General features: G+C 38.6%; 1 protein-coding gene across 2 annotated transcripts in view; it reads right to left on the reverse strand.

Annotated features, from left to right (window-relative positions):
• The window catches only part of RFTN2 (raftlin family member 2), a 94,424-nt gene that overhangs the window by 47,459 nt on the left and 22,033 nt on the right, over window positions 1–24,932 (reverse strand). For both annotated transcript variants that reach the window (XM_025405282.1, XM_025405283.1), the window contains 4 exons: window positions 16,947–17,130; window positions 14,626–14,740; window positions 9,651–9,930; window positions 6,962–7,171 (listed from right to left, as the gene is read on the reverse strand). In XM_025405282.1, the coding sequence (XP_025261067.1) occupies window positions 6,962–7,171; window positions 9,651–9,930; window positions 14,626–14,740; window positions 16,947–17,130 (789 nt within the window). The remainder of the gene's footprint in view (window positions 1–6,961; window positions 7,172–9,650; window positions 9,931–14,625; window positions 14,741–16,946; window positions 17,131–24,932) is intronic.

The following is a 24,932-nucleotide window of genomic DNA, read 5'->3' on the forward strand; positions in this document are numbered from 1 at the left end:
TCTTGTGCTTCAGCCTCTTGAGTAGCTGGGAATGCAGGCATGCACCACCATGCACAGCTAATTTTTGCATTTTTATTTATTTATTATTTATTTATTTATTTTTGAGACCGAGTTTTGCTTTTGTTGCCCAGGCTGCAGTGCAATGGCATGATATTGGCTCACTGCAACCTCTGCCTAGATCAATCAAAGGTTCAAGCAATTCTCCTGCCTCAGCCTCCTGAGTAGCTGGAATTACAGGTGTGTCACTATGTCTGGCTAATTTTGTATTTTTAGTAGAGACAGGGTTTCACCATGTTCGTCAGGCTGGTCTTTGTATTTTTAGTAGAGATAGAGTTTTACCATGTTGGCCAGGGTGGTCTCGAATTCCTGACCTCAAGTGATCCTCCTGCCTCGGCCTCCCAAAGTGCTGGGATTACAAGGGTAAGCCACTGTGCCCAGCCTAGAAAGTGGTTTCTTAAAATGGAATCTACTCCTGGTGAAGATGCTGTGAACACTGTTGAAATGACAATGAAGGATTTAGAATATTACGTAAACTTAGGTGATAAAGCAGTTGGAGGGAGGGTTTGAGAGGATTGACTCCGATTTTGAAAGAAGTTCTACTGTGGTTAAAATGCCATCAAACAGCATCATATGCTAGAGAGAAATCTTTCGTGAAAGAAAGAGCCAATTGATGCAGCAAATTTCATTGTATTATTTTAAGAAATTGCCACAGCTGACCAGGCACAGTAGCTCATGCTGTAATCCCAGCACTTTGGGAGGCTGAGGCAGGTGGATCACTTGAGCTCAGGAGTTCAAGACCAGCCTGGGCAACATAGTAAGACCCTGTCTCTAAAAAAATAGCCAGCGTGGTGGTGCATACCTTGCTTGGTCCCAGCTACCCAAGAGGCCAAGGTGGGAGGATTGCTTGAACCCGGGAGGCGGAGGTTGCAGTGAGCTGAGATCACATCATTGTGCTCCAGCCTGGGCGACTGGGCGAGACTCCATGCCAAAAGAGAAAAAAATTAAATTAGAAATTGCTACAGCCACCCCAGCCTTCAGCAACCACCACCCTGATCAGTCAGCCGCTATCAACACAGAGGCAAGACCCTCTACCATCAGGCTGGTCTCAAGCTCCAGGCCTCCAGGGATTCTCCCACCTCGGCCTCCCAAAGTACTGGGGCTACAGGCATGAGCCACTGTGCTGGCCCATTCTTTTCAAATATATTCATCTTACATAAAAGCCACTCAGTCTTAAAGTAATATTGACACTCCAGGAAGAGTTATATTCTGCAAACTTGTGAACTTGTGTACTCCTTGGCACAAGGCTGCATCTCCTGAGGGTACTCGAACCCTGGTTTGAAAAGCACATGTTTGAAGGGCTCCCAGAGAATGGTTTACTTTTCTGGACATGTCTTGTCTTTTAGCAGGACATGACATTGACATTCTTGTAAAGGTGCAGAGAGGTAACACTCCATTGTAGTATTTTTGGTTCCCATGCCATTTTTGGTATTCAGCTGCCCAGAGTTGGGCCCAGGAGCATCTTTGAAGTAGAGGGCAGGCAGGTATGGTAACTCTAAAAAGAATCTTAGCCTATCGACTTCTTTCCATCGCCACCATCATCTCTCAGGGACCACTGCAACAGCCTCTTAATAGCCTCCCCACCACACTTCCACTCTTGACCTCTGTGATCCATTTCTCATAATGAGGGCAAATAAGTTCCTCTCCTCTCCTCTCCTCTCCTCTCCTCCCCTCCCATCCCCTCCTGTCCCCTCCCCTCCCCTCCCTTTTCTCTCCTCTCTTTTCCTTTCCTTTCTTCTTTTTTTGAAATGGAGTCTCACTCTGTTGCCCAGGCTGGAGTGCAGTGCAGTGGTGTGATCTCGGCTCACTGCAACCTCCACCTCCCAGGTTCAGGAGATTCTCCTGCCTCAGCTTCCTGAGTAGCTGGAACTACAGGCGCCCACCATGCCCGGCTAATTTTTGCATTTCTAATAGAGACAGGGTTTTTCCATGTTGGCCAGGCTGGTCTTGAACTCCTGACTTCAGGTGATCCGCCTGCCTCGGCTTCCCAAAGTGCTGAGATTACAAGCGAGAGCCACCGCACCTGGCTAGAAATTCTTTAAAAAATGCAAATGAGATCATGACTCCCTCTTTAAATCTTTAATGAATGAATTGGAATAAGTATCTTGGTAAAAGCACACACTCCATCTAGGTGGCTCCACCACTTTCCAGTTGTGTGAATGCAGGCACCTTATGTAAAATCTCTGTGCTTCAGTTCCTTCATATGTACAAGGAGAATAAGCATGGCCTGGCACGACGGCTCATGCCTGGAATCCCAGCACTTTGGGAGGCCAAGGCTGGAGGATCACTTGAAGCCAGGAGTTTGGGACCAAGCAGGGCAGCAAAGTGAGACCATCTCTACAAAAAAATTTTAAAAATTAGCTGGGCGTGGTGGTATGCATGGAGTCCTGGTTACTGAGTCTGAGGTGGGAGGATGGCCTCAGCCCAGGAGTTCAAGGCCAGTGAACTATGATTGTGCCCTTGCACTCCAGTCTGGGTGACAGTGAGACCCCATCTACAAATAAATAAATAAAGTATATATATATATATATATTCCTTTTTTTTTTGAGACGGAGTCTTGCACTGTCGCCCAGGCTGGAGTGCAGTGGCGTGATCTTGGCTCACTGCAAACTCTGTCTCCTGGTTCAAATGATTCTCTTGCCTCAGTCTCCTGAGTAGCTGGGATTGCAGGTGCATGCCACCACACCCAACTAATTTTTTGTATTTTTAGTAGAGAGGGGTTTCACCATGTTGGCCAGGCTGGTCTCAAGCTCCTGACCTCGTGATCTGCCCCCCTCAACCTCCCAAAGTGCTGGGATTACAGGCGTGAGCCACCGTGCCTGGCCACAATCATCTTTACCTCACAGGTTGCTGTGGGGACTAAATGAGTTAATGAATGCAAAATGCTTAGCACGATGCTGGTGTAGAGCAAGTGCAAAATAGGTGTTAGCTGCTGTCGTTGCATTCTTCCTGTTTAGGACCCTGTAGGGACTGCCTGTTGCCTACCTCTTCCACTGTGTCCAGAGCCATACTCTTGCTTGCCTTGCTCCAGAAACACAGACTGTTTCCCAGTTCCTCTTCTCTGCCCTAAGGTCTTTGTACCTTTAGATGTGTTTCTCCGGCCTATAATGGCGTACATCTGGTTCTCACAGGTCTGCTCCTCTCCAGCTGCCCAGTCTCAGTGTGATTGCTGCCTTCTCAGAGGGGATCTTCTGACCGCCTCTTTAAGTGGGTTCTTCCCTGGTACTCTCACCATAATATCCTCTACGGTCATGTCACACAATTTTCTTAGTTTTGAAATTAGATACATTTGTTTTGACATTTTCACTGCCTGTCTGCCCGATGCCACACGGCTAGCACCTTGCGAGTAGGGAAGAGTATTATAAACCCAGTGCCTGGCATGGGACCTGGCATATATGGAATGAGTTTCAGTGTTATTACTCCATCCCCACTCTTCATTGTGCTACCTCTCCTCCACTAGTGCCACACAAACATTTTTACAGGAGTGGAAAGATTGAAATGAGTAACAAGTGAAGTCTGAAAAGAATTCTTAAAAAATCAAAATGTAGCCTTAAGATGTGGTATCCTAAGGTGGGGAAAGACTGTGCTCCGGGGGTGGTGGGGCATTTGGAGGCTGGTGAAGTGTAGGCACCTTGAGGGTTATTGTGTGTGTGTGTCCCAGGGTGTGCTTCACAGCAGGAAAGGCTGTTAGAGTGAGCGTGGAGGGACCCTGAGAAGGAATTTCACAGATCTTACAACTTTTACACTCTGACTGCTGAAGTAGAAAACTTTGTAAACATTGGTCCCCCACCTCTGTGTTTCTGGAGGGAGGTATTTTATTCAATGTGATTTGTGGGGTAATATATTTAAATTTCTGAGCGCTGTCTGGTTTTGTTCTCCCATTCCTCATGGTGGGCTAACTTCTTACAGTATTTTGGAAGAGGATAGAAGCAAGACCAAAGAAAATATGCATTGTCTGCCCCTACCGCCCTCCCCATGTGCTTTAGATGTCAGGCATCAAACATACCAAAACAAAGCGACCAATTCAGCCCTGCTTCCTCTGACTTGCTTCGCACAGTGACACAGCTCTTGGTCACAATTTCCCCTCGGCAACTTCCCTGTGTACTCCCAGGAAAGTCCCAAATGACGTGCCCAGGTGACAGACCCCGCAGACTGATGTGGCTCGTGAGGGGCTTGCCATAGCCTGCAATGTCAAATGTCTAATGAGACATTCCAGGGCTGCTGAGAGGGGAAGATTCTGCACCCCCCTCCGTGACCCCGCTCCGCCCCACGAGCTGCTGAGAGGGAGTCACCCTGGGGCTCTCTAAATAGATTCTGAGGCTTTAAGAACAAAAGCCACACAGAGCCTGGCTGGCAACTGCTGTGGCTAATTTTATTCTCATCAGGCAAGACCCAAGGCAGGGATGCCTGAGAGAGATTGCGAAAAGCGTATGTTTTGTTTTTCTGTTCAGCAGTAAGTCACACACCAAAATTCGAAGTGGCTTCAACTAAACTTTTTGGAGAGAAGAGAAACAGGAGAGAAAGAGAAAGAGAGAGAGAGAGTGAGAGAGAGAGAGATTATGAAGCACAAACCAACCTCTAAATAGATGATCCACACTAAAAGTACTGTAATTGCACATAACAAGTGGCAGGAAAGAAAACTAACACCAGAAAATGAACTCTGACTGTAGGCTAGGCATTCTGGAAGTCACTTTATTTTATTATATCTTATTACATCATCACAACAATAAAAAGTAGGAGTATTTTTATTCCTCTTTAAGAAACTGAGACTCAGTGAGCTCAACTAACTTCCCAAGATGACACAACTAATAAGTAGAAGACATAGGATTTAAACCTTGGTCTGATTCTAAAGCCCATGTTTTTCCTATGAAACTTTGCTGTTATTATAAAAGACCAAGTGGATGGGACTGTAAACTAGTTCAACCATTGTGGAAGACAGTGTGGCGATTCGTCAAGGACCTAGAACTAGAAATGCCATTTGACCCAGCCATCCCATTACTGGGTATATACCCAAAGGATTATAAATCATGCTGCTATAAAGACACATGCACACGTATGTTTATTGTGGCACTGTTCACAATAGCAAAGACTTGGAACCAACCCAAATGTCCATCAATGATAGACTGGATTAAGAAAATGTGGCACATATATACCATGGAATACTATGCAGCCATAAAAAAGGATGAGTTCGTGTCCTTTATAGGGACATGGATGAAGCTGGAAACCATCATTCTGAGCAAACTATTGCAAGGACAGAAAACCAAACACCACATGTTCTCACTCATAGGTGGGAATTGAACAGTGAGATCACTTGGACACAGGGCAGGGAACATCACATACACTGGGGCCTGTCTTGGGGCGGGGGGAAGGGGGAGGGATAGCATTAGGAGAAATACCTAATGTAAAATGACGATTTGATGGGTGCAGTACACCAACACATGTATACATATGTAACAAACCTGCACATTGTGCACATGTACCCTAGAACCTAAAGTATAATAAAAAATAAAATAAAATAAAAGACCAAGTGGAAGAAGCTTCCAATAACCAAAAAATACTAAGAAATATTTTTAATTTATACACACACACATATATATACATATATATATATATATATATATATTTTTTTTTTTTTTTGAGACAGGGTCTTACTCTGTCACCCAGGCTAGAATGTTGTGGGTACAATCACAGCTCACTGCAGCCTTGACCTCCCTGGGCTCAGGTGATCCTCCCACATCAGCCTTCTGGGTAGCTGGGAATACAGGTGGCTGCCACCATGCCTGACTAACTTTTTGCATTATTTGTAGAGATGAGGTTTTGCCATATTGCCCAGGCTAGTCTCGAACTCCTGGACTTAAGCAATCTGCCTGCCTTGGCCTCCCAAAGTGCTGGGATTACAGGTGTGAGCCACGGTGCCTGGCCTACTGAAAAATACTAAGAAATATTTATTAAGCACCTGCTATGTGCCAAGCACTCTGCAAGGTGTTGTATTACTGGGGTGCTCCAATGGGTTTGGTCCTTAATACTGCTAGTTAAAAGGGCCTATTGGAACATGACTCCTGATAATTTAAAATATCATCCAAAGTCTTTAGTTGGAGCAGTTAAGGTAATACTAGGCTGATTTAACAGTAGTAAGGTACAGGGAGATCTTATTGGCTCTTAATTCTTTCCTCTAACCTCACAGAGTTGAGTTCCTAATTATCCTGGATTTCATAACCTTCACCTTTCCTAATGCATTTTTCTAGTGTCATTACTACCTTTTCTTTTTCTTTTTTTAACACTCATCTCTGAAAAAAATTTCCTAGAAAGTCATTTTTGATAATATGTTATAGTTTCTCTTTGTTTTCGTGATAGACACAAATAATTACATACTCCATTGTAACTAAATGAGAAAGGCTAGAGAGGGATGAAAGACAAGGTGAAAACAGAAATAAGAACAAAGCCAACGTCACTTTCTAAACCAAAGATGACTTTTCTATACAAATTATAGAAAGAATCAGGTATAGACTGACTATAAACATGGTAGATAGCGTTCAAAATTGGGATAATGTAATAAATATGAATAGTAACCATGAAATGCCATCATAAACTTCTCATTTGGACTATTATAGTACATCTTATTTGGAAAATTCTCCTAGTCAATCACACGGTGGTTTCCCAATTACAACCCAACAGCTAACATTTTATGTTATAATTCTGCCCACCCTCCTTAAGTGTCCATTGCGCTGAAGGAGCTTTAAGCTTTTAAATTAAAGCTACATATCTGTGTAACAGCTGGAATTTATTTCCTTAGGAATGATATCTGTCCTTTCAGCCATAGAACTTGAGAGGTAAAAACATTTTCACTGATTTTGATACAAGTTCAAATTCTTCAGATATAAAATATCATTAACATAAAACTTACCTTTAGATGTTTCCCAGAATACAAAAGAATCAATTAAAGACAAGCCTTGTTTATAATAAAAGGTAGTTAACTCCAGCCAATCAGCATCAAGCGTACTAATGACTGATCCTTTTCTTGTTACTTTCATTGACAGGATGCCTTCCTGATAGGCCAAGGAGGTTGAATCATCATCAAAAACATTGAAGACTGTATACAGTTTGTTGTCTGAGGCTAGACATTCAGAAGGAGAAAAAAAGGGAAAATTATAATTTTGTTGATCAAAGATTCCTAATTTTTTTCAGTAATCATGAGATATTCCAAGCATACAAACAAGCACTCAGCTTAATCAAATGTCAATATTATGCTATATTTGCTTCAGAGTATTTTTTCAAAGAAATGAGAATTGGATACAGTTGAGGCTACTATGTAGTATCCTCTAATTCTATTCTCTAGAAATAAGTACTATAATGAAGTTGGTGTTTATCATTCTCATTCAAGCTTTTAATCTTTTAATACACACTAATAAACCCATAAATGATATGTAACATTTTACAGTTTGAAAATTTTTTTTAAAGTGGTATTCTACTGTAGATATGAATTGACTTTTTGTTCGACATGCCTTTAAAATGTAAATAACCATATAGATCTTATTCATTTATTTTAACTGCTACATAGTATGCCAATGGTCTAGTCTCCTTTTGGTGGACATATGCATTATTTCCAGTTTTTTTGTTATTACAAACTTTATATCTTCTTGGACACGTGTGAGAGTGACTCTAGAACAGACATGGAAATGCTGGATCATATCTTCTGCTTTACTAGGAATTGGCAAATTCTTAACGTGGGGTCAATGGATCCACACCTATGTTTGTGTTTTAGGAAGTTTAACATCACCTGTATGACAGACAAAAGTATCTGGATTTCATGGATTTCACCAGATACTCAAAGAGGTCTTTTGTGAATTCTTGCTACCCCCATTCTCCCTCTTCTAATTAAGAACCACTACTACAGAAAAGTTATTGAGAAGTATGTAGTTTAAAAATACTGAGAGAGAGAATCTAAAGATTTACAGTTACATTAAGTACTATATTGGATTTAGAACTTAAAGAAATAGAAATAGACATCTGATTTGCTCAAAGTAAGGGTGGGAACTCACATGGAGTGTAAAGGTAGGAATGGGTGGAAGATAGTGAATACCTCTCTGACCGTAATTCCCATACCTCTTGTTCACTATTACATTCTGATATGGTTTGGCTGTGTCCCCACCCAAATCTCATCCTGAATTGTAGTTCCCATAATCCCCACATGTTGTGGGAGGGATCAGATAGTGACAGTTGAGTTATGGGGGTGGTTTCCCCCATCCTGTTCTATAAATCTGACGGTTTTATAAGGGGCTTCCCCCTTTGCTGGGCTTTCATTCTTCTCTCTCCTGCCACCACGTGAAGAAGGACATGTTTGCTTTCCCTTCTGCCATGATTGTCAGTTTCCCAAGGCCTCTTCAGCCATGCTGGACTATGAGTCAATTAAACCTCTTTCCTTTATAAATTACCCAGTCTCAGGTATTTATTTGCAGCATGAGAACAGACTAATACACATTCCTATAATTTTTACATTGCAAAAAACTCAGGGACATTGTTAGTTAGGGAATGAGTGAGAAAAGAGGAGGGCAGTGGTGATGGTGGTGGAGACGGGTGAGATCTAAGTTGGTAAATGCTCCCAGTTATTTCTTCAGGAGGTGGAGCTTATGTGGCTAAATGAATCTCTGCTATGTATAGGATGCTAAGCACATCAAAACATAACCCAGAAAGCCTGACACCAAGGCGTGCTCCTCCAGTGCCAACACCGACTGAAGGATCAGTTAATAGCAGTTAATATAGAGCTTATTCTGTACCAGGCACTGGGTCAAACACTTTGTAGATATTTCTTATTTACTTCCCACAACAACCCAATGAGGGAGTTCTTACTATTACCCCTTTTTATAAAGAAATTGAGGTATCTGATTCCAGAGCCCATGTTGTTAATGCTAAGGTATACGTAGCCTTTGCTTTTCTCTGATAGTGCTTTTTAAAAGCATGCCCACAAAGGTATCAGAAAATTTTGAACAGTCCCAAATGCGTGAATAAAATACTCTCAATTTCTTGGGAAGACTTGCTAGCTGGCACAGAAGAATACAACTGTTGTTCAAAGTTATTTTAGGATGCAGGCACTATTGTTATATTAATTGTTTCATCGTGATGTGCCAGTTTCACATTCTAGTTGATGATCAAAGAAAGCCAATTAATTTCAAAGGTGAAAACCATCCATGAAATGGGAAAGGCCAAAATGAAAATTCTCACACGCTGTTTATTAGTACAAACATAAATCAGAACAGCTTTTTAGACTTAATAGACTCACTTATTTGGTACACATGTACAGCCTCCAATTTACAAGGGAGTTTTGGATGACTAAATAGAAACCAATCTTCAACACAAAGTTTCATTATGTGGATGGCATTGTATGTGCTGCCAGAAACAACTGTCTAAAAAACTGCCATGCCTTATTGCTGGCTGTAATAATTTTTAAAAATCATGACAAGTTTGTATTAGTTCATTTAGTCATTAGAATCTTTAGCAATTTACTTTGCCTCATATTTCTAAAAGAAAACCTCAAAAACTTATTTTGCTTAATCTAAACTGTAGTATATTCTCTTTCTACTAATCTTGTCTATTACCTTCTTCCTTTCTTGATTTAGAGGAACTAGGGCTGCCATTTTGTTCCATTTGATAGTGTCCACTTTCATGATGAAGTTCTTCCTCAATTCCACTTTCAGATGATTGCCCACTTAATGTCCCTTCATTCCAACTTCTGCAGTTTTCATCTGAACCGTGTCTCACATGTAGCATTGATTCTATATCTCCACCATGGTTGGCTCCATTGCAGAATTTAGATGGAGAATAATGCTGTGATATGAATCCAACAAATTTCATTCCTCTTTTAGCAGCGACATTAATCTGATATTTAAAAAGAGATGGCAGAACAAAATATAAACTCTATTTTCATTGATTACTTTATCAATTAACTTTTAGGCTTATTGAGGAAATCCACTAGAAGATGGAGTAACCTGACCAGTAACAAAAGACTCATTCATAAACTAATGAATCACCTGTAAAATAGCACTGCCCCCAAGACCATGCCACATGATCATCATGACCTTCAAACAGAACCAAACATACTTTATAAATTATGAAAACAGGAATTATTTTTCTCTGAAGGGCCACTGTTTGGGAAGAACTAATAATTCTGTAGCATGATTTTTGCAGACCATTTAACAATGATGTCTCCAGTTGGAGCAAAATTAAAACCTATTCCAGGAAATCCCTAAAAATAACATTACCAAATACATCTTCATTAACAAAGAAGAGCTTTATTAGTTTAAAAGCAAAACTATATGTATTTTGCTTTTAAATTTAATTAAATTAATTAAAAGAGTCTTTGTTCTATTTGTCTTCTTCATGTGTTCAACTGGCAGCTCCTTTGAAGGCTGACATAGAGGACTATGTCTTATTCTTCTTTGTATTGCAGTGTTTTGTACTCACAGGTGCTCTATAAGTACTTGTTAAATTAGTTAACTATAAACTATATGTATATAAAACTATATGTATTTTGCTTTTAAATTAATAAAGCTTTTCTTTGTTAATGAAGATGTATTTGGTAATGTTATTTTTAGGGATTTCTTGGAATAGGTTTTAGTTTTGTTTATTTGATGGTAACAAAGAAAAATGTTAAAAGACTGATGCTTGACAAATGTGTAGGTATAAAGCATAAGCCCAATTCATACCACTACTCTTACAAAGCTTTCTGATCGGCTTACGTCTTTATATTATTGTCTCCCATCTGGGCCAAATACATAGGATTAGATTTAATCCTACCAATTAAAGAATAGGATTCTGAAGCATATAATATAATATAATACCAGTGAAATAATTTCGAGAACTTAAGAATGCTTATTTTTACATTTAGCACTTTTCCCATTGACATATCTGTAACATTTAGCTTTTGTTTAAATGTAACAGCCAAAAACCTAAGGCATGTTCCTCTCTGCTTTTACTTCGTTTCTTTGTTCTATTTGTCTTCTTCATGTGTTCAACTGGCAGCTCCTTTGAAGGCTGACATAGGGGACTATGTCTTATTCTTCTTTGTATTGCAGTGTTTTGTATTCATAGGTGCTCTATAAGTACTTGTTAAATTAGTTAAATGAAGAAATAGCAATTTTTTTATATGGCTACTGTTTTAAACATTTAAATTAAATATTGTAAATGCTACCTGGGAGGAGAAGAAAGAATTATGATGGAGGTTGCAAATGCAAACATTTAGAATCAGAATGAAATGGAATGAGAAAAGCCAGGAAGAACTGGGGCAGAACAGAGAGCAATGCCCAGTCAATGGGGGCAACTTAGTTCACTCAGCTCCAGCTTGTGAGGCAGGAGAATTCTGAGAGCGGGGAGAGTGTGGGTGTGTGGAGCTAGGACAAAGGACTAGGGCTGGTGAAATATCATTTGTTCCTATGAATTAACATATTGAGATTATAACAATTTAAAACAACCACTAGTTTTCCTTTATATCAATTGTCCTGGGAGAGAAGAAGAGGGAGGGATAGAGATATGGCATTCTGCAGGTAGAAATGGGTGAATTTGTCGCCAGTGCTTCCTCTAGGTCTTATTAGTCGATTTGAGTGAAAAGATGCAGAAAAGCTTTTTTCTATTACTAGGAAATTTTATCTGGAAAGGACTGGTAAGAAATATAGTATTTTTTTCCCCATTTTTTAAGTTGGAGGATTGATATTTTTAAAATGTTATTTTTAGTTTAAAATTCTGAGAAAAATACTTGTAAACCTAATTTTAAAATTAGAGTGAACACTGGTATAATGTTAGAACTTGACTTAAAAGTTAGCTGTTCAACAACCAACTCTTTACACAAGGCAGCTGCTCAAAAATATTTGGCAATTCATCTCAGGCTCTTGTTCTTACCAGGAGCAATGCTCAAATATTTCATGTGCTAGTTTCCTGAAGCTTTTCTCTTAATGAAATAACCCCGTTACTCGAATTGCTGAAATAACAGTACTTTCCTGTTTAAATAGATCTTTAACTGTGTCCAGGAAGTCAAATGCAAAACAAGGGCTCTGATGGTGATCTATTAAGACTAAATTAGCAGCTACATTTTTGTTTTCAAAAGAAATTTGCTGGCGTGGATTTATTACCAGAAAAAAATTTCCCAGAATAGTACCAATAAACAATATATGTAGTTTGTTAATAAAATTTAGTCTCAAAGACTATTCCTAAAAACCCTTATTGATTAGTGACTTTGTACCTAAATGGGAAATAATCATTAGCAACTATAACTGGCTATCCCCAAACCACAGATATTACATACATGGTATTTAATGCTTGGAAAAAACTAGAGAAAAAAGTGAACACATTTCAGTTTCTTACCTGAAAAGAAATGCCTTAGATTTTAGCTGTATGTATTTAAATAAAAAGTAAAACCTTATAAATATGTCAATGCAATGGAAAAGAAACACCTTTCACCATAAAATCCCATCAATTTAGAGTATTTATGAATGTACAACTTTTTTGTTTTAATCAATATACATATAGCATTTAACTTTTCATTTAAGTTTCAATTAAGTTATATTGTATAGACTTTTCTCTCTTGACAGTCAATATAGTTGTCATGTTTAATGCCTATAAAATATTCTATTATATTAATCCATCGTTGTCTCTTTCAAAGTCTTCCAGTTATTGAGAATTTGGACCCTTATTCACTGTTGATTAAATATCTTTGTATAAAAATGTTTTTTTCTCCTTTTCAATTATTTTCTTACAATCAGTTCCTAAGGAGGGGATTAAAAAATAAAATGGGATTTATGGCCAGGCGTGGTGGCTCACACCTATAATCCCGGCACTTTGGGAGGCCACGGCAGTAGGATCGCTTGAGCCCAGGAGTTTAAGAGTAGCCTGGGCAACACAGACTCCTGTCTTTACAAAATAAAAAAATTGGTTGGGCATGGTGTCCATGCCTACAATCCCAGCTACCAGGGTGGCTAAGGCAGGAGAATTGCTTGAGTTCAAGAGTCGGAGACTGCAGTGAGCTATGATTGTGCCACTATATTCCAGCCTATTTTCTTTAACAACAACAACAACAAAAGGCAAAACAGGATTTATGATTCTTCTTACTAAAGAGATATTAAAGAATACTGCATTAATTTGTTACAATGCCAGTTGTACTATGAATGTTAGCTTTTCTTTGTTGTTGTTGTTGTTATTATTATTATTATTATTATTATTATTAGAGATAGAGTCCTGCTCAGTCACCCAGGCTGGATTTTAGTGACTTGATCACAGCTCACTGCAGGCTCACTTCTGGGCTCAGGTGATCCTCCTGTCTTACCCTCCTGAGTACATGGTACTACAGGCATGTGCCACCACGTCCAGCTGATTTTTTTTTCTTTCAGTTTTTGTAGAGTTGGAGGTCTTGCTATGTTGCCTAGGCTGGTCTTGGAACTCCTGGCCTTAAGTGATCCTCCTGCCTCGGCCTCCCAAAGTGTTGGGATTATAGGTGTGAGCCACCACACCTGGCCTTAACTTGTCTTAAAGCTTTGCAATACTGGATTTTAATTAAATTTCCCAGTTTAATACTGGTGAGGTATTGGTTCTCAGGTTTTATTAACATTAAACATTATTAGGTTGAACCTGTTACCAACTGTCTTCTAATTATTGATGTTTCTTTCTTTTACATTTGCTGTCCATGGTCTCTGTCCACTTAAGACTGCATATTACTTTCATGGATTTGTATTCCTTTCCTGTAATGTATATTTTGAAAATGAAGCTCCATAGGACATGTCTGTTGCTGATTTCTCTTTGATTCTTCTTTTTTAAGCTTAGTTTTCCTAGTACAGTTAACTTATATTTATATACTCAAACTCCTTAATCTATTCATTGAATATATTTACTCTTCCTGTTTTCTTTTTTTTATATTAAAAAATTACCTCTTTATCTCATCTGAACTGTGGAATTTATTCTCTGCAGAACGACTGCCTACTTTCCCAACAGTCTTCCTTAAATAATGGTTGTTCCTCTATTTTATTTCATCAGGTTTGTCATTAAACTTCTTTTTTTTTTTTTTTTTTTTTTTTGAGACGGAGTCTCGCTCTGTCGCCCAGGCTGGAGTGCAGTGGCCGGATCTCGGCTCACTGCAAGCTCCGCCTCCCGGGTTCACGCCATTCTCCTGCCTCAGCCTCCCGAGTAGCTGGGACTATAGGCGCCCGCCACCTCGCCCGGCTAGTTTTTTGTATTTTTTAGTAGAGACGGGGTTTCACCGTGTTAGCCAGGATGGTCTCGATCTCCTGACCTGGTGATCCACCCGTCTCGGCCTCCCAAAGTGCTGGGATTACAGGCTTGAGCCACCGCGCCCGGCTAAACTTCTTATATTTGGTTAAATTTAGTTCTGATTGTCCATTTTGTTTCGCTGGACTGTATTTCTGTTTTAAACTCTTTACAATTTGGCACAAGTACTTCGATATGTTTTAAATTCTGGTAGAAAAGTTGCCTGTCATTTCCTTATTCTTTTTAGGGTGAAAAAGGAAATTGATGAAGATGAAATACCAAATGTTTCTCAATATCCCATGAAAAAATGCATATGTTTAGTACCTTTTCTATCAGTTCTTTTGCTGTGTCATTTGTTTGTGCCTCAGAAGTTAGGGGACATTCCTCAATCACAAGCCTTGGGCGTCTTTGTCCACTGGGTGCTGCCGAATTCTTTGGGCTGTAACAGAGGAAACGTGTTCATGGTTGGAGGCCAATTGTTGTTTTTCAGCTAATATGCTCAGTGAAAATGAGTGAGCAACTCACCAACAGGGTCAAGGTAATAATTTTTTGTTATTTCAAGCCTGATGGTTATCTTCTTATTAAAAATACCAGAAAAACACAATAACTTCTACTAACTCAAATTTCCTTAATTTAAACCGCTATTAATTTAAATTGTAATTTAGAAAGAAAAGCTTCATGTCTGTAGGTTTAATAAAAGTTATAAGAAATAATTTTAGATTGTTGTTATATCTTATCGAACAAAAGCAGAAGTAAAAATTCCATTTAAATGCCAATAAATATTGCCCTTTTCCCTTTTTCTTCTTTTCTGATCTTTTTTCTTTGCTTATTCTTAGCCTTGCCAGGGTACTGCTAAGTCTGTCTGAAGTAATCTTAAAAGCAGAAAAGATAATTCACACATGGTTGAAAAGATTTGTAATTAGGACATAAGCATTACTACTGTGCAAAAATGTCATGTTTGCTTAGTAATGCTTGAACTAGTAAACATCTGATGAGGCTTCATATTCTAGTGAAAGCTGAAGCCTGTACACACCCTGCCAGACATGTTAAAGTAGGCAATTACTCCATGGGAGATAGTGTTCCTTAAAATCACACCTGGAATTTTTTAAGGCCCTTTCTTGTTTTTTGAAATTTTCCTATTTTCTTAGTTTTCCTCTAATTTCATTTTTTCCTTCTCTGCTTAGCCCTCTCTTAAAGTGATTGTTGTTGATCCATCACGATAAAGAGAAAACATAGTTTTCCCCCTGGTCTTTAGGATGGTTTAGATATACAGTCATGCACTGCATAATGATGTTTCTCTCAACAATGGACTGCATATACAGCGGTGGTCCCATAAGATTATAGAGTAACATATTTTTACTGTACCTTTTCTATCTTTAGGTATGTTTAGCCACACAAATACTTATTATTGTGTTACCATTGCTTACAGTATTCAATCGGTAACAGACTGTACAGGTTTGTATCCTCAGAGCAATAGGCTAGACCATCTAGCCTAGGCGCATAGTAGGCTGTACCATCCAGGTTTGTGTAAGTACACTCTATGATGTTCACACAATGACAAAACAGCCTGAGGATACACTTCTTAGAATGCATCCCTGTCATTAAGTGACATATTAGTTGAAAGGCTGTGTAAAAAAAATATTAAATGTGTTAATCTAAGATATTTGGTTATTTTTATTCTTCATTGGAAAGAACAACAGTATTTGACCATGAAAACTATCAAATTCACAATCTAGGCTGGCAAAAATGGTTGCAGTATTGTTTGGAAAAGTAGCTATTAAAATAAAAAACACTGCAATGGTTAGCTTTTCAATTAGATTTTGGAGAAAGGTTAACAGGAGGTCTGTCCAATTTGTGAGAACTTGTCATAGTAGGCCTTTCTGTTATTAACAGTTTTAGAATGGGCCGGGCACAGTGGCTCACACCTGGAATCCCAGGACTTTGGGAGGCCGAGGTGGGTGAATCACCTGAGGTCAGGAGTTCGAGACTAGCCTGGCCAACATGGTGAAACCCCATCTCTACTAAAAATACAAAAAATTAGCTGGCTGTGGTGTCAGAAGCCTGTAATCTCAACTACTGGGGAGGCTGAGGCAGGAGAATCGTTTGAACCTGGGAGGCAGAGGTTGCAGTGAGCTGAGATGGTGCCATTGCACTCCAGCTTGGGTAACAAGAGCGAAACTCTGTGTTGAAAAAAAAAAAGTTTTAGAATGTAGAGACAGTTTATGTTGCCACTATTAATAAAACAATGTAGGACAGTCAGAAAGCTTAGTGAAAGTGGACTTGGTAGGTCTGCTCAGCTCTTTAGCCTAGTGTTAGTATCTGTAGCTCACTGCTACTCCTGCGTCTGCTGAAGTGGCTACAGGAGCTTCCAGGTGCCTCTGGAATCTATTTTGCTTTCCCTTTGTTCACTGACATTCTCACTTAGGACACATTTGTCTGCGAGAAGCAAAAATCAATCAGGAGTTTTAAGGAAAGAGGTATAAAATTTCCTTGCTTCAATCCAGGTTCCACTGCTGGAAAATGTGCTTTAAATTAAAACCCCATGTGTCCTTTATTCTCTGTCACTTGATTCAAAAATTTTGTTTTTCTTTTAGACAAAGAGAACTGTCACCCACACCTGCCTCTTTTTTGAACAGCATGCTTACCTTAATTTCAAGCGCGAGAGCACCACTCTGTATAGGTAACTTGCAGGTAGGTGTTTTCGCTGCCCCACAGGTTGTATAACAGGATGAATAGCCCCGACAATATATCCTTTAAGATAATAGTCTTCCACTTTTGTTACTATATCTAGAATTGAATTTATCTTGATGACTTCTGGGTTTGATGAAGCTGAAATATCAAAAGCAAAGAGAAATTTGCACATTCTTAAAATTGAATTATACATTATTTCTACCTATGTGTGATAATGCTAATGAACAGGAAAAGATCTTGGCCAGGTGCAGTGGCACATGCCTGTAATCCCAGCACTTTGGAAGGCTGAGGCAGGAAGACTGTTTGAGCCCAGGAGTTTGAGACCAGCCTGGGCAACATAGCAGGAACATAGTAGGACCCTGTCTCTACAAACAAACAAACAAACAAACATCTCCAATGGCTTAATCTCAGATAAATTTACATTAACATGTATTTCTACGTTTTTAAAGTCATTTCAGAAAAAAGGAAAAGTGACCTTAAAAATTAGTAGATACATAATATCACCACTATGTCTAAAGCAGAAATACAATGAGTTTTTTCAATTAAGGCAGTTTCATTTTTTAGGATTTCATTTGAGTGACTTTATTTCCATTAGTAGATATTGAAGACATACATAGGAGATACAATAATTTGAAGAGCCAGCCATTTTTATGACTGAACAAGATGAGATGCATCATTTCTTTATTTCTTTTTTGAGAGAGGGTCTCACTCTGTCCCCCAGGCTGGAGTGTAGTGACACGATCGTAGCTCACTGTAGCCTCCACCTCCTGGGCTCACGCAATCCTTCCACGTAGCTGGAACTATAGGTGCGTGCCACCACACCTGGCTAAGTTTTGTATTTTTTGTAGAGGCGAGGTTTTACCATGTTGCCCAGGCTGATCTCAAACTCCTGAGCTCAAGCAAGCCTCCTGCCTTGGCTTCCCAAAGTGTTGGGATTATAGGTGTGAGCCACCGCTCCCAGCCAAGATGCATAATCTCTTAAAAATAAAATCCATAATAATCTAATAATTTAAAATGGGAGAAATGGCATTTATTAAGCAGCACTTGTCAAGTGCTTTCTTATTTCTAATTACTCTTTCAAAGCACTGTGTTTTAAGTTTATCTGGGAAGCTAAACATATAATTTCTCATGGCACTCATGTAAATGCTTGAGTAAAGGTGAATGAAAAAGTAAAAATATCCAGTAGTTCTCTTTGATAAATAAAAATTCTAAGCGTAGTGGAAATTTGGATGAAAAATTGATTTGCAATTAAACCATTCCTTGAAGGAGAGCAAATCTGTAGAAACTATAGAATAGCACTATCTGTACAGACTTTAGAATAGTAAAAGGAAAAGAGTGTGCTATCTGGGAAAATGTTCTTAATGTTCCAGCAGTATTAATTTAAATAACAACTTTATTTGTTACAGTATTTCTCATTGTATGAAAAACAATCAAGAAGTAATATCCAGAAATAGACTTGCATTTTGATTAGCTCTTAAGTAACAAGACATATGAAATTAATTCTAGATATGGGCCTAGTGGGCTGTTGACCTCTGTCAGTGTGGTGAGTGGTGTCCAGCGAAGAACTGCTGCTGATTGCCTGAGCACAGGAAGGAGGCTAAGAAGCAGATGAGGAGGAAGGGCCAGAGGAAATCCCCTCCTCCCCTTACATTAGTATCCATGAGATGAAACAAATCCACCATCAGTGGGTATTCATGCCAACTTCGAAAACTAAAATAAGCGCTCAACAGAAAAGTTATATAAACCAGGAAGGGTCCACTTCCTCCAATTTTCAGCCTCTTTTGGATTTAAATTAATATTTTACTTACAATATATTTTCTTCATCATTTTGAATAGGAATGAAAACAAAGAGAATGATCCTGGACTTTGAAGAAACAGCTGGACTTCCTTGTAAACAGCCCAGCTCTGCTTGTTGGTGTGGCAATTCTGTGATTCATTTGATTTTACTCTTTAGTATTTTGACTATCAACTCTGATTTCTAAACAAAGGAACTGAAAAACTGTAACAAAATGGAAGCAACTCTTAAGACTAAGGAATGAAACATAACCTAAACTTATTTTTAGAACTATATACTAATCCTTAAAAAATTTAAAGAAAATTATTTACTGCAGGAAGTGGAAATGCCTTAGCGTGATACAAAAGAATCTTCATAGTCTGGCCTCTGCCTCTTGATTCAGCCTCCACTCATGTTAGTCTTTCTCTTACATGTCTTGCTTTGGGATGCTGGAAGGACTTGGAATTTCTGAACCTGCCACTCTGTTTCATGCCACCAGAACTTCATTTCCTTCCCTGTTCTCCCAGCCTGAGTTAATTATTCCTTCCTCTGAGCTGCATGTCCTTCTACTAGTGCCCTTATCAGATTGTATTATAGTTATTTGTTTATGTGTCTTGGTTGTTAGACTGAGAATTTCTTAAGGTAAGGAACCTATCGTATTCATGCCTTTCTGTGTCTAGCATGTTCCTTAGGTCACTATGTTAAATTGGAAATACTGCTCATAAGGGGAATTAAGAAATGAAGTTATTGCATAAAAAGAGGCAAGCAATTGAGATTAGCTAGTGGAAATAAAAAAAGTTAGGCTAGCAATTTCAGGAACAATCTTTCACATTATCTAGGCTTTGGAGAAGAGAGACAGAACAGAGAAAAACATAGGCAGTGACGTGGAATTTGTAAAAATTCTTTTCATCATGGAAGTGGGGATGGTTAAGAACATAGTGAGAATCCAAATAGAGTTAAAGGTCATATTCACTTCAGGAGTCTCTAGCATAAGGCTCCACTGCATGTTCCTCATTTTAATGATATTACAATGAGAAAAAGCCATGTTGCAAATGAAGAAAAAATACTGAGAGGTGGAACTACATGGGAATTAATTAGCTCCATCTTTGAATGAAATCCGGAAAGAAATTTGGGAGAAGGCTGTACCACTAATAATGATTTAATGAAGGAGAAGAATGTGGCTTTTATTCAGAAAAGTTCACACGAGCTTGTGGGCTTGGGAGAACTTCTGCATACTGCTGGTCTTGCTGCTCTTGCTGACTTGATTGAAGTCACTGTCAGGGCATATGCCTCATGTTGCCTCACCTCATCTACCTTGGCATCACTGGTTGGAAGGAAACTCCAGAAATCAAGAACTCAGGGTTAGGAAAAGTCCACCCTCCCGGAGCTTTGGGTTACTTTTGGGTTAGACTTCAGGGAAATTTAGGCAGGTCAACACTCTGTTCTTCGCAATCTTACCGTCATCCCAGATAGTGAAGAACTGCAAAAGCCCACACAAAAAAGGCACTTACGCAGTTCAAAGAGGCACTTAAGATGCTACTACATATTGATTATTTGAAAGTATTTCAATTGTTCTGTATTTTTACCAGATACTCAGCAGTTAGTAATTAATTTTATATCATTATTTTAGTTCCATAGTAACCCCTTCACCACCCAATTAAATGTCATTTGGAGTCGGATTGTAGTAATGGCTGCACAACAAAGTGAATGTATGTAACGTCACTAAACTGTACACTTACTGATAGTTAAAATGGTGAATTTCATGTCATGTATGTTTTACTATAATAAAAAGATACATAATATATGTTAACAGGTATAAAAATTGTAGTAAAAACAAAATTTTGTCATTTTAACCATTTTTTAGTGTACAGTTCAGTAGTGTTAAGTATACATGCATTATTGTGAAACAAATCTCCAGAACTTTTTCAGCTTGAAAAAATAAAACCCTATACCCATTAAACAACTCTCCATTACTTCCTGTCCTCAGACCCTGGTAACCATCATTCCACTTTCTTTTGCTATGAATTTGACTGCGTTAGACACCTCATATAAGAGGAATCATATTGACGCAAAATCATATGGACACAAAAGTCCATAGATTGTGGTTGATAACTTAAAAAATATGAGTAGAGGTGAGCACTTCATTTTTGTGAAAGTGTGTCTTCGTAAATTGTAAAATTCACTCTAAGAATAAGGGATGTGCCTTGGCTTGGGAATCCTCCTTGTATCTTTACAGCACTGTAGGCCTTTTTGTGACTGGCTCATTTCACTTAGTGTAATGTCCTCAAGGTTCATCCATGCTGTAGCATGTTACAAGATTTCCTTGCTTTTTAAGATTGAATAATATTCCATTGAATATATATACCACATTTTGTTTATCCATCTGTCATGAACGTGTGGGTTTTTTTCACCTCTTGACTATTGTGAATAATGTTGTTAACATGGGTGTGTAAATATATCTTTGAGATCCTGCTTTTGATTATTTTAAATATATGCCCAGAAGTGGGATTGCTGGATCATATAGTAATTCTGTTTATAATTTTTTGAGAAAACTCCATATTGTTTCCTATACTGGCTGAACTATTTTACATTCCCACCAACAGTGCACAAGGGCTCTAATTCTCCGCATTCTCACTAACGCTTTTTTTTTTTGATGATAGTAGCTATTCTAACAGGCATAAGGTGATAATTTATTGTGGTTTTGATTTGTATTCCCCTAATTATTAGTGATATTGAGAATGTTTTCACATCTTCTTGGCCATTTGGAGAAATGTCTGTTCAAACCCTTTGCTCATTTAAAAACTGGGTTGTTTCTTTGTTGTTGAGTTGTAGGAGTTATTTATATGTTCTGGACATTAACCCCTTATCAGATGTATGATTTGAAATTATTTTCTCCCATTCCACATATTGACTTTTCACTCTGTTGACTGTGTCCTTTGATGCACCAAAGCTTTTAAGTTTGATATAGTCCCATTTATCTATTTTTACTTTTGGTGCCTGTGCTTTGGTGTCATATCCAATAAATCATTGTCAGGCCAGGCAGAGTGGCTCACGCCTGTAATCCCAGCACTTTCAGTGGCCAAAGCGGGTGGATCACCTGGCTGAAGCAGGTGGATCACCTGAGGTCAGGAGTTTGAGACCAGCCTGGCCAACATGGTGAAACCCCATTTCTACTAAAAATACAAAAATTAGCCAGGCATGGTGGCGGATGCCTGTAATCTCAGCTACTTGGGAGGCTGAGGCAGGAGGATTGCTTGAACCCTGGAGGCAGAGGTTGCAGTGAGCCATCGTGTCACTGCATTCCAGCCTGGGCGATAAGAGTGAAACTCCATCTCAAAACAACAACAACAACAACAACAACAACAACAAAAAGGAAGAAATCATTGCCAAGTGCAGGGTCATGAAGCTTTCCTTCTGTTTTTTTTTCTAGAAGTTTTATAGGTTTATTTCTTATGTTTAAATCAACAATTTTTAAAAAGTACAATGGCATCTATTTTATTGGTTAAAAGGGCATATGCTTTCTTTCTCAAAAATAATGCAAGAAAAATAAAGAACTTTGATACTTTCCCAGCAGTTTTACTTCATTATCCAGCAACGTAGTTTGCAAAATGAAAACCTAAAAATTAATGACGGTGTAAGGAATTTTAAGGCTTATTCAAAAAATAATATTTACATGACTAAAGTGAAACACAAAAATCCATAGGTTGTGGTTGATTACAAATATGAGTAGAGGTGAGCATTTCATTTGTGTGAAGGTGTCTTTATAAATTATACAATTGAACCCAATAACAAGCCTTGGAAATCCTCCCGGGATCTTTCAGTGCTGTGGGCCAGGTGGTGATTGTTATGTGCTTATCATTACCTGCACAAAGTTGGTTGTTTTTCCATGTGGCATGGCTGGACAACCCAGAGTGCTTGAGGTTTCAGTCAACAAACTGTTCAAGGATCACTTAAGAAAAGAATATGAGTCCTGGTGGCTGCTTGAAAACTTTCCATTGGTAACCTCTGGCAATATGAGGAAAGCCCCAGTCTCAAACTTGGCAGACTGGGTGTCAGCTACGTGGAAGAAAACCCTAGCACTTGCTTAAGAAATGCGGCATTACCAATTCTCTTGACTGCTCATAGGAAGGTTATGTGGAAAAATGGGGAAATGAGGGCTCTAAGTTGTAAAAGTGATTCACAAGAGTCAGATCTTAAGTGTGAGGAACTTTTAGAAATATCTTCATTTCATTTAATTTCCTTTTCTTATGTATGTAAGAGAGATATATAATGAAATACTTATGTTTAAAATGTCTAAAATAGCTTTTGCCATGGGTAAAAACTAAAATTACTGATAGTTATAGTTTAATTGGTGCATCTTTCTTTCTTAATGGTACATCAAATAATAGTGTGTTTTATAATCAACAGTGTCTTAGAGTCAATTATATAGCAAAGAAGTGGTGGTATATACATTGGCTAAGAGCGTGAAGATTTGAAGAGCTCTTGGTTTGGTGGTACAAAGGTCCCCAAACAAAAATATCTAACAGGGATAAAGTCTAAGTTCAAAACACGGAGTGACAGAACTCTGATTTAATATATTTTCACTTAAGGGAGAAGGGGAAATCCTGTGGTCTGTAGCTGACTGCAAACTAATGATAAGCCAAGAGTTAATCTAATGTGATCTTTGGCTATCTGGAAAAAGACTACCTCCAAAGACAGGAGGCTCACTAAATTCTGTATTGAGCAGACCATCTCATTAGTATATTCCTTGCTTTAGCATTAATCACTATCCAAATAATAATAACCAGAATACACTATTTACCTAATTATGTTATTTAATATCTGCCTTCCAGGATGAAAGCTCTGCGAGGGCAAGGATATTCATGCTTTGTTCAGTGCCATATCTCTATACCTAGAGTATTGCCTAGCAGACAGATGTTCAATTAATATCTGTCAAATGGATAAGTAAACTGTGTTCAATTTACAGGTGAAATTAGAGACATTCAATAACAAGCTGGAGTACATTCAAAAGAAAGTGCTCAGGATAATGAGGGGTCTGGAGACCCTGACGGTGTCCTTCAACTCTGTGCAAAATAATATGTGAGGAACAGGCACCATCTGGATATATCTGAAGGGCTGTCACACAGAAGAGGCTGGCAGGTAGAACACTGACGAAGCAATGGAAGATTCAGTTACACATGGGAATACTACCCCAAACTGCATGTGGCAGGGCGGAGTGGGACTCTGACATGCTCATTAAAAAATATCTATCTGGTTAGTAAAAAAAAAAAAAAAAGGCTAAACCAATAGAGGTGAAAGAGATTTTTGTTCAACTTTACTAGAAAGCAGACTGCCAGCAACTTCAAAAATATATTAGGTTGGTGCAAAAATAATTATGGTGTTTGCCGTTGCTTTCAATGGCAAAGCAATTACTTTTGCAATAACAGAACAGTAGAAATAACCTCAGTTTACCAGAAAAAGTTCTCAGAAAGTCCATCTACTTTTTCCATAAGAAAGGCATGGAGCCACCTTCCCTTAACAACTCTCTCAACCAACTGCTCACTGAACTGGGGTGGTGCTTCCCAAACTTTAGTTGTCTGAGTACACTTTCACAATTTTCATCATATCCTTAAATTTTTCTTTTAATTTTAATTTTAAGCAAAAAATTTATTTCAAAAAGAATTTGTATCACTCATATAACCATAACACCAGAATCATTTATCTTAAGTAGAAAGCTGTCATACAAATAAATACAATGAAAAGAAAACTTATTACATTCTAGCTAGATAATGTTATTTGCCAAAGACTGAGCCACAGGGCTGGCCAAGGAAAATTAGGCTGGGCATGGTGGCTCATGTCTGTAATTTCCATCACTTCAGGAGGCTGAGGTGGGCAGATCACTTGAGGCCAGGAGTTTGAGATGAAACTGGGCTATAATGAGACTCTGTCTCTACAAAAAGTTTAAAAATTAGCTGAGCATGGTGGCACGTGCTTATAAGGCCCAGCTATGTGGGGGCTGAGGTGGGAGGATCGCGTAAGCCCAGGAGTTTGAAGCTGCAACTTCTTGAGTAAGCCATGATCACACCACTGCACTCCAGCCTGGGCAATAGTGAGCCTCTGTCTTAAAAAAAAAAAAAAAAAAGGAGAAAAATTAGCCATTAGAGGGGTGTTAAAGACATATTAACTC

Source organism: Theropithecus gelada, chromosome 12 (genome assembly GCF_003255815.1).
Source record: "Theropithecus gelada isolate Dixy chromosome 12, Tgel_1.0, whole genome shotgun sequence".
NCBI classification, from domain to species: Eukaryota; Metazoa; Chordata; class Mammalia; order Primates; family Cercopithecidae; genus Theropithecus; species Theropithecus gelada.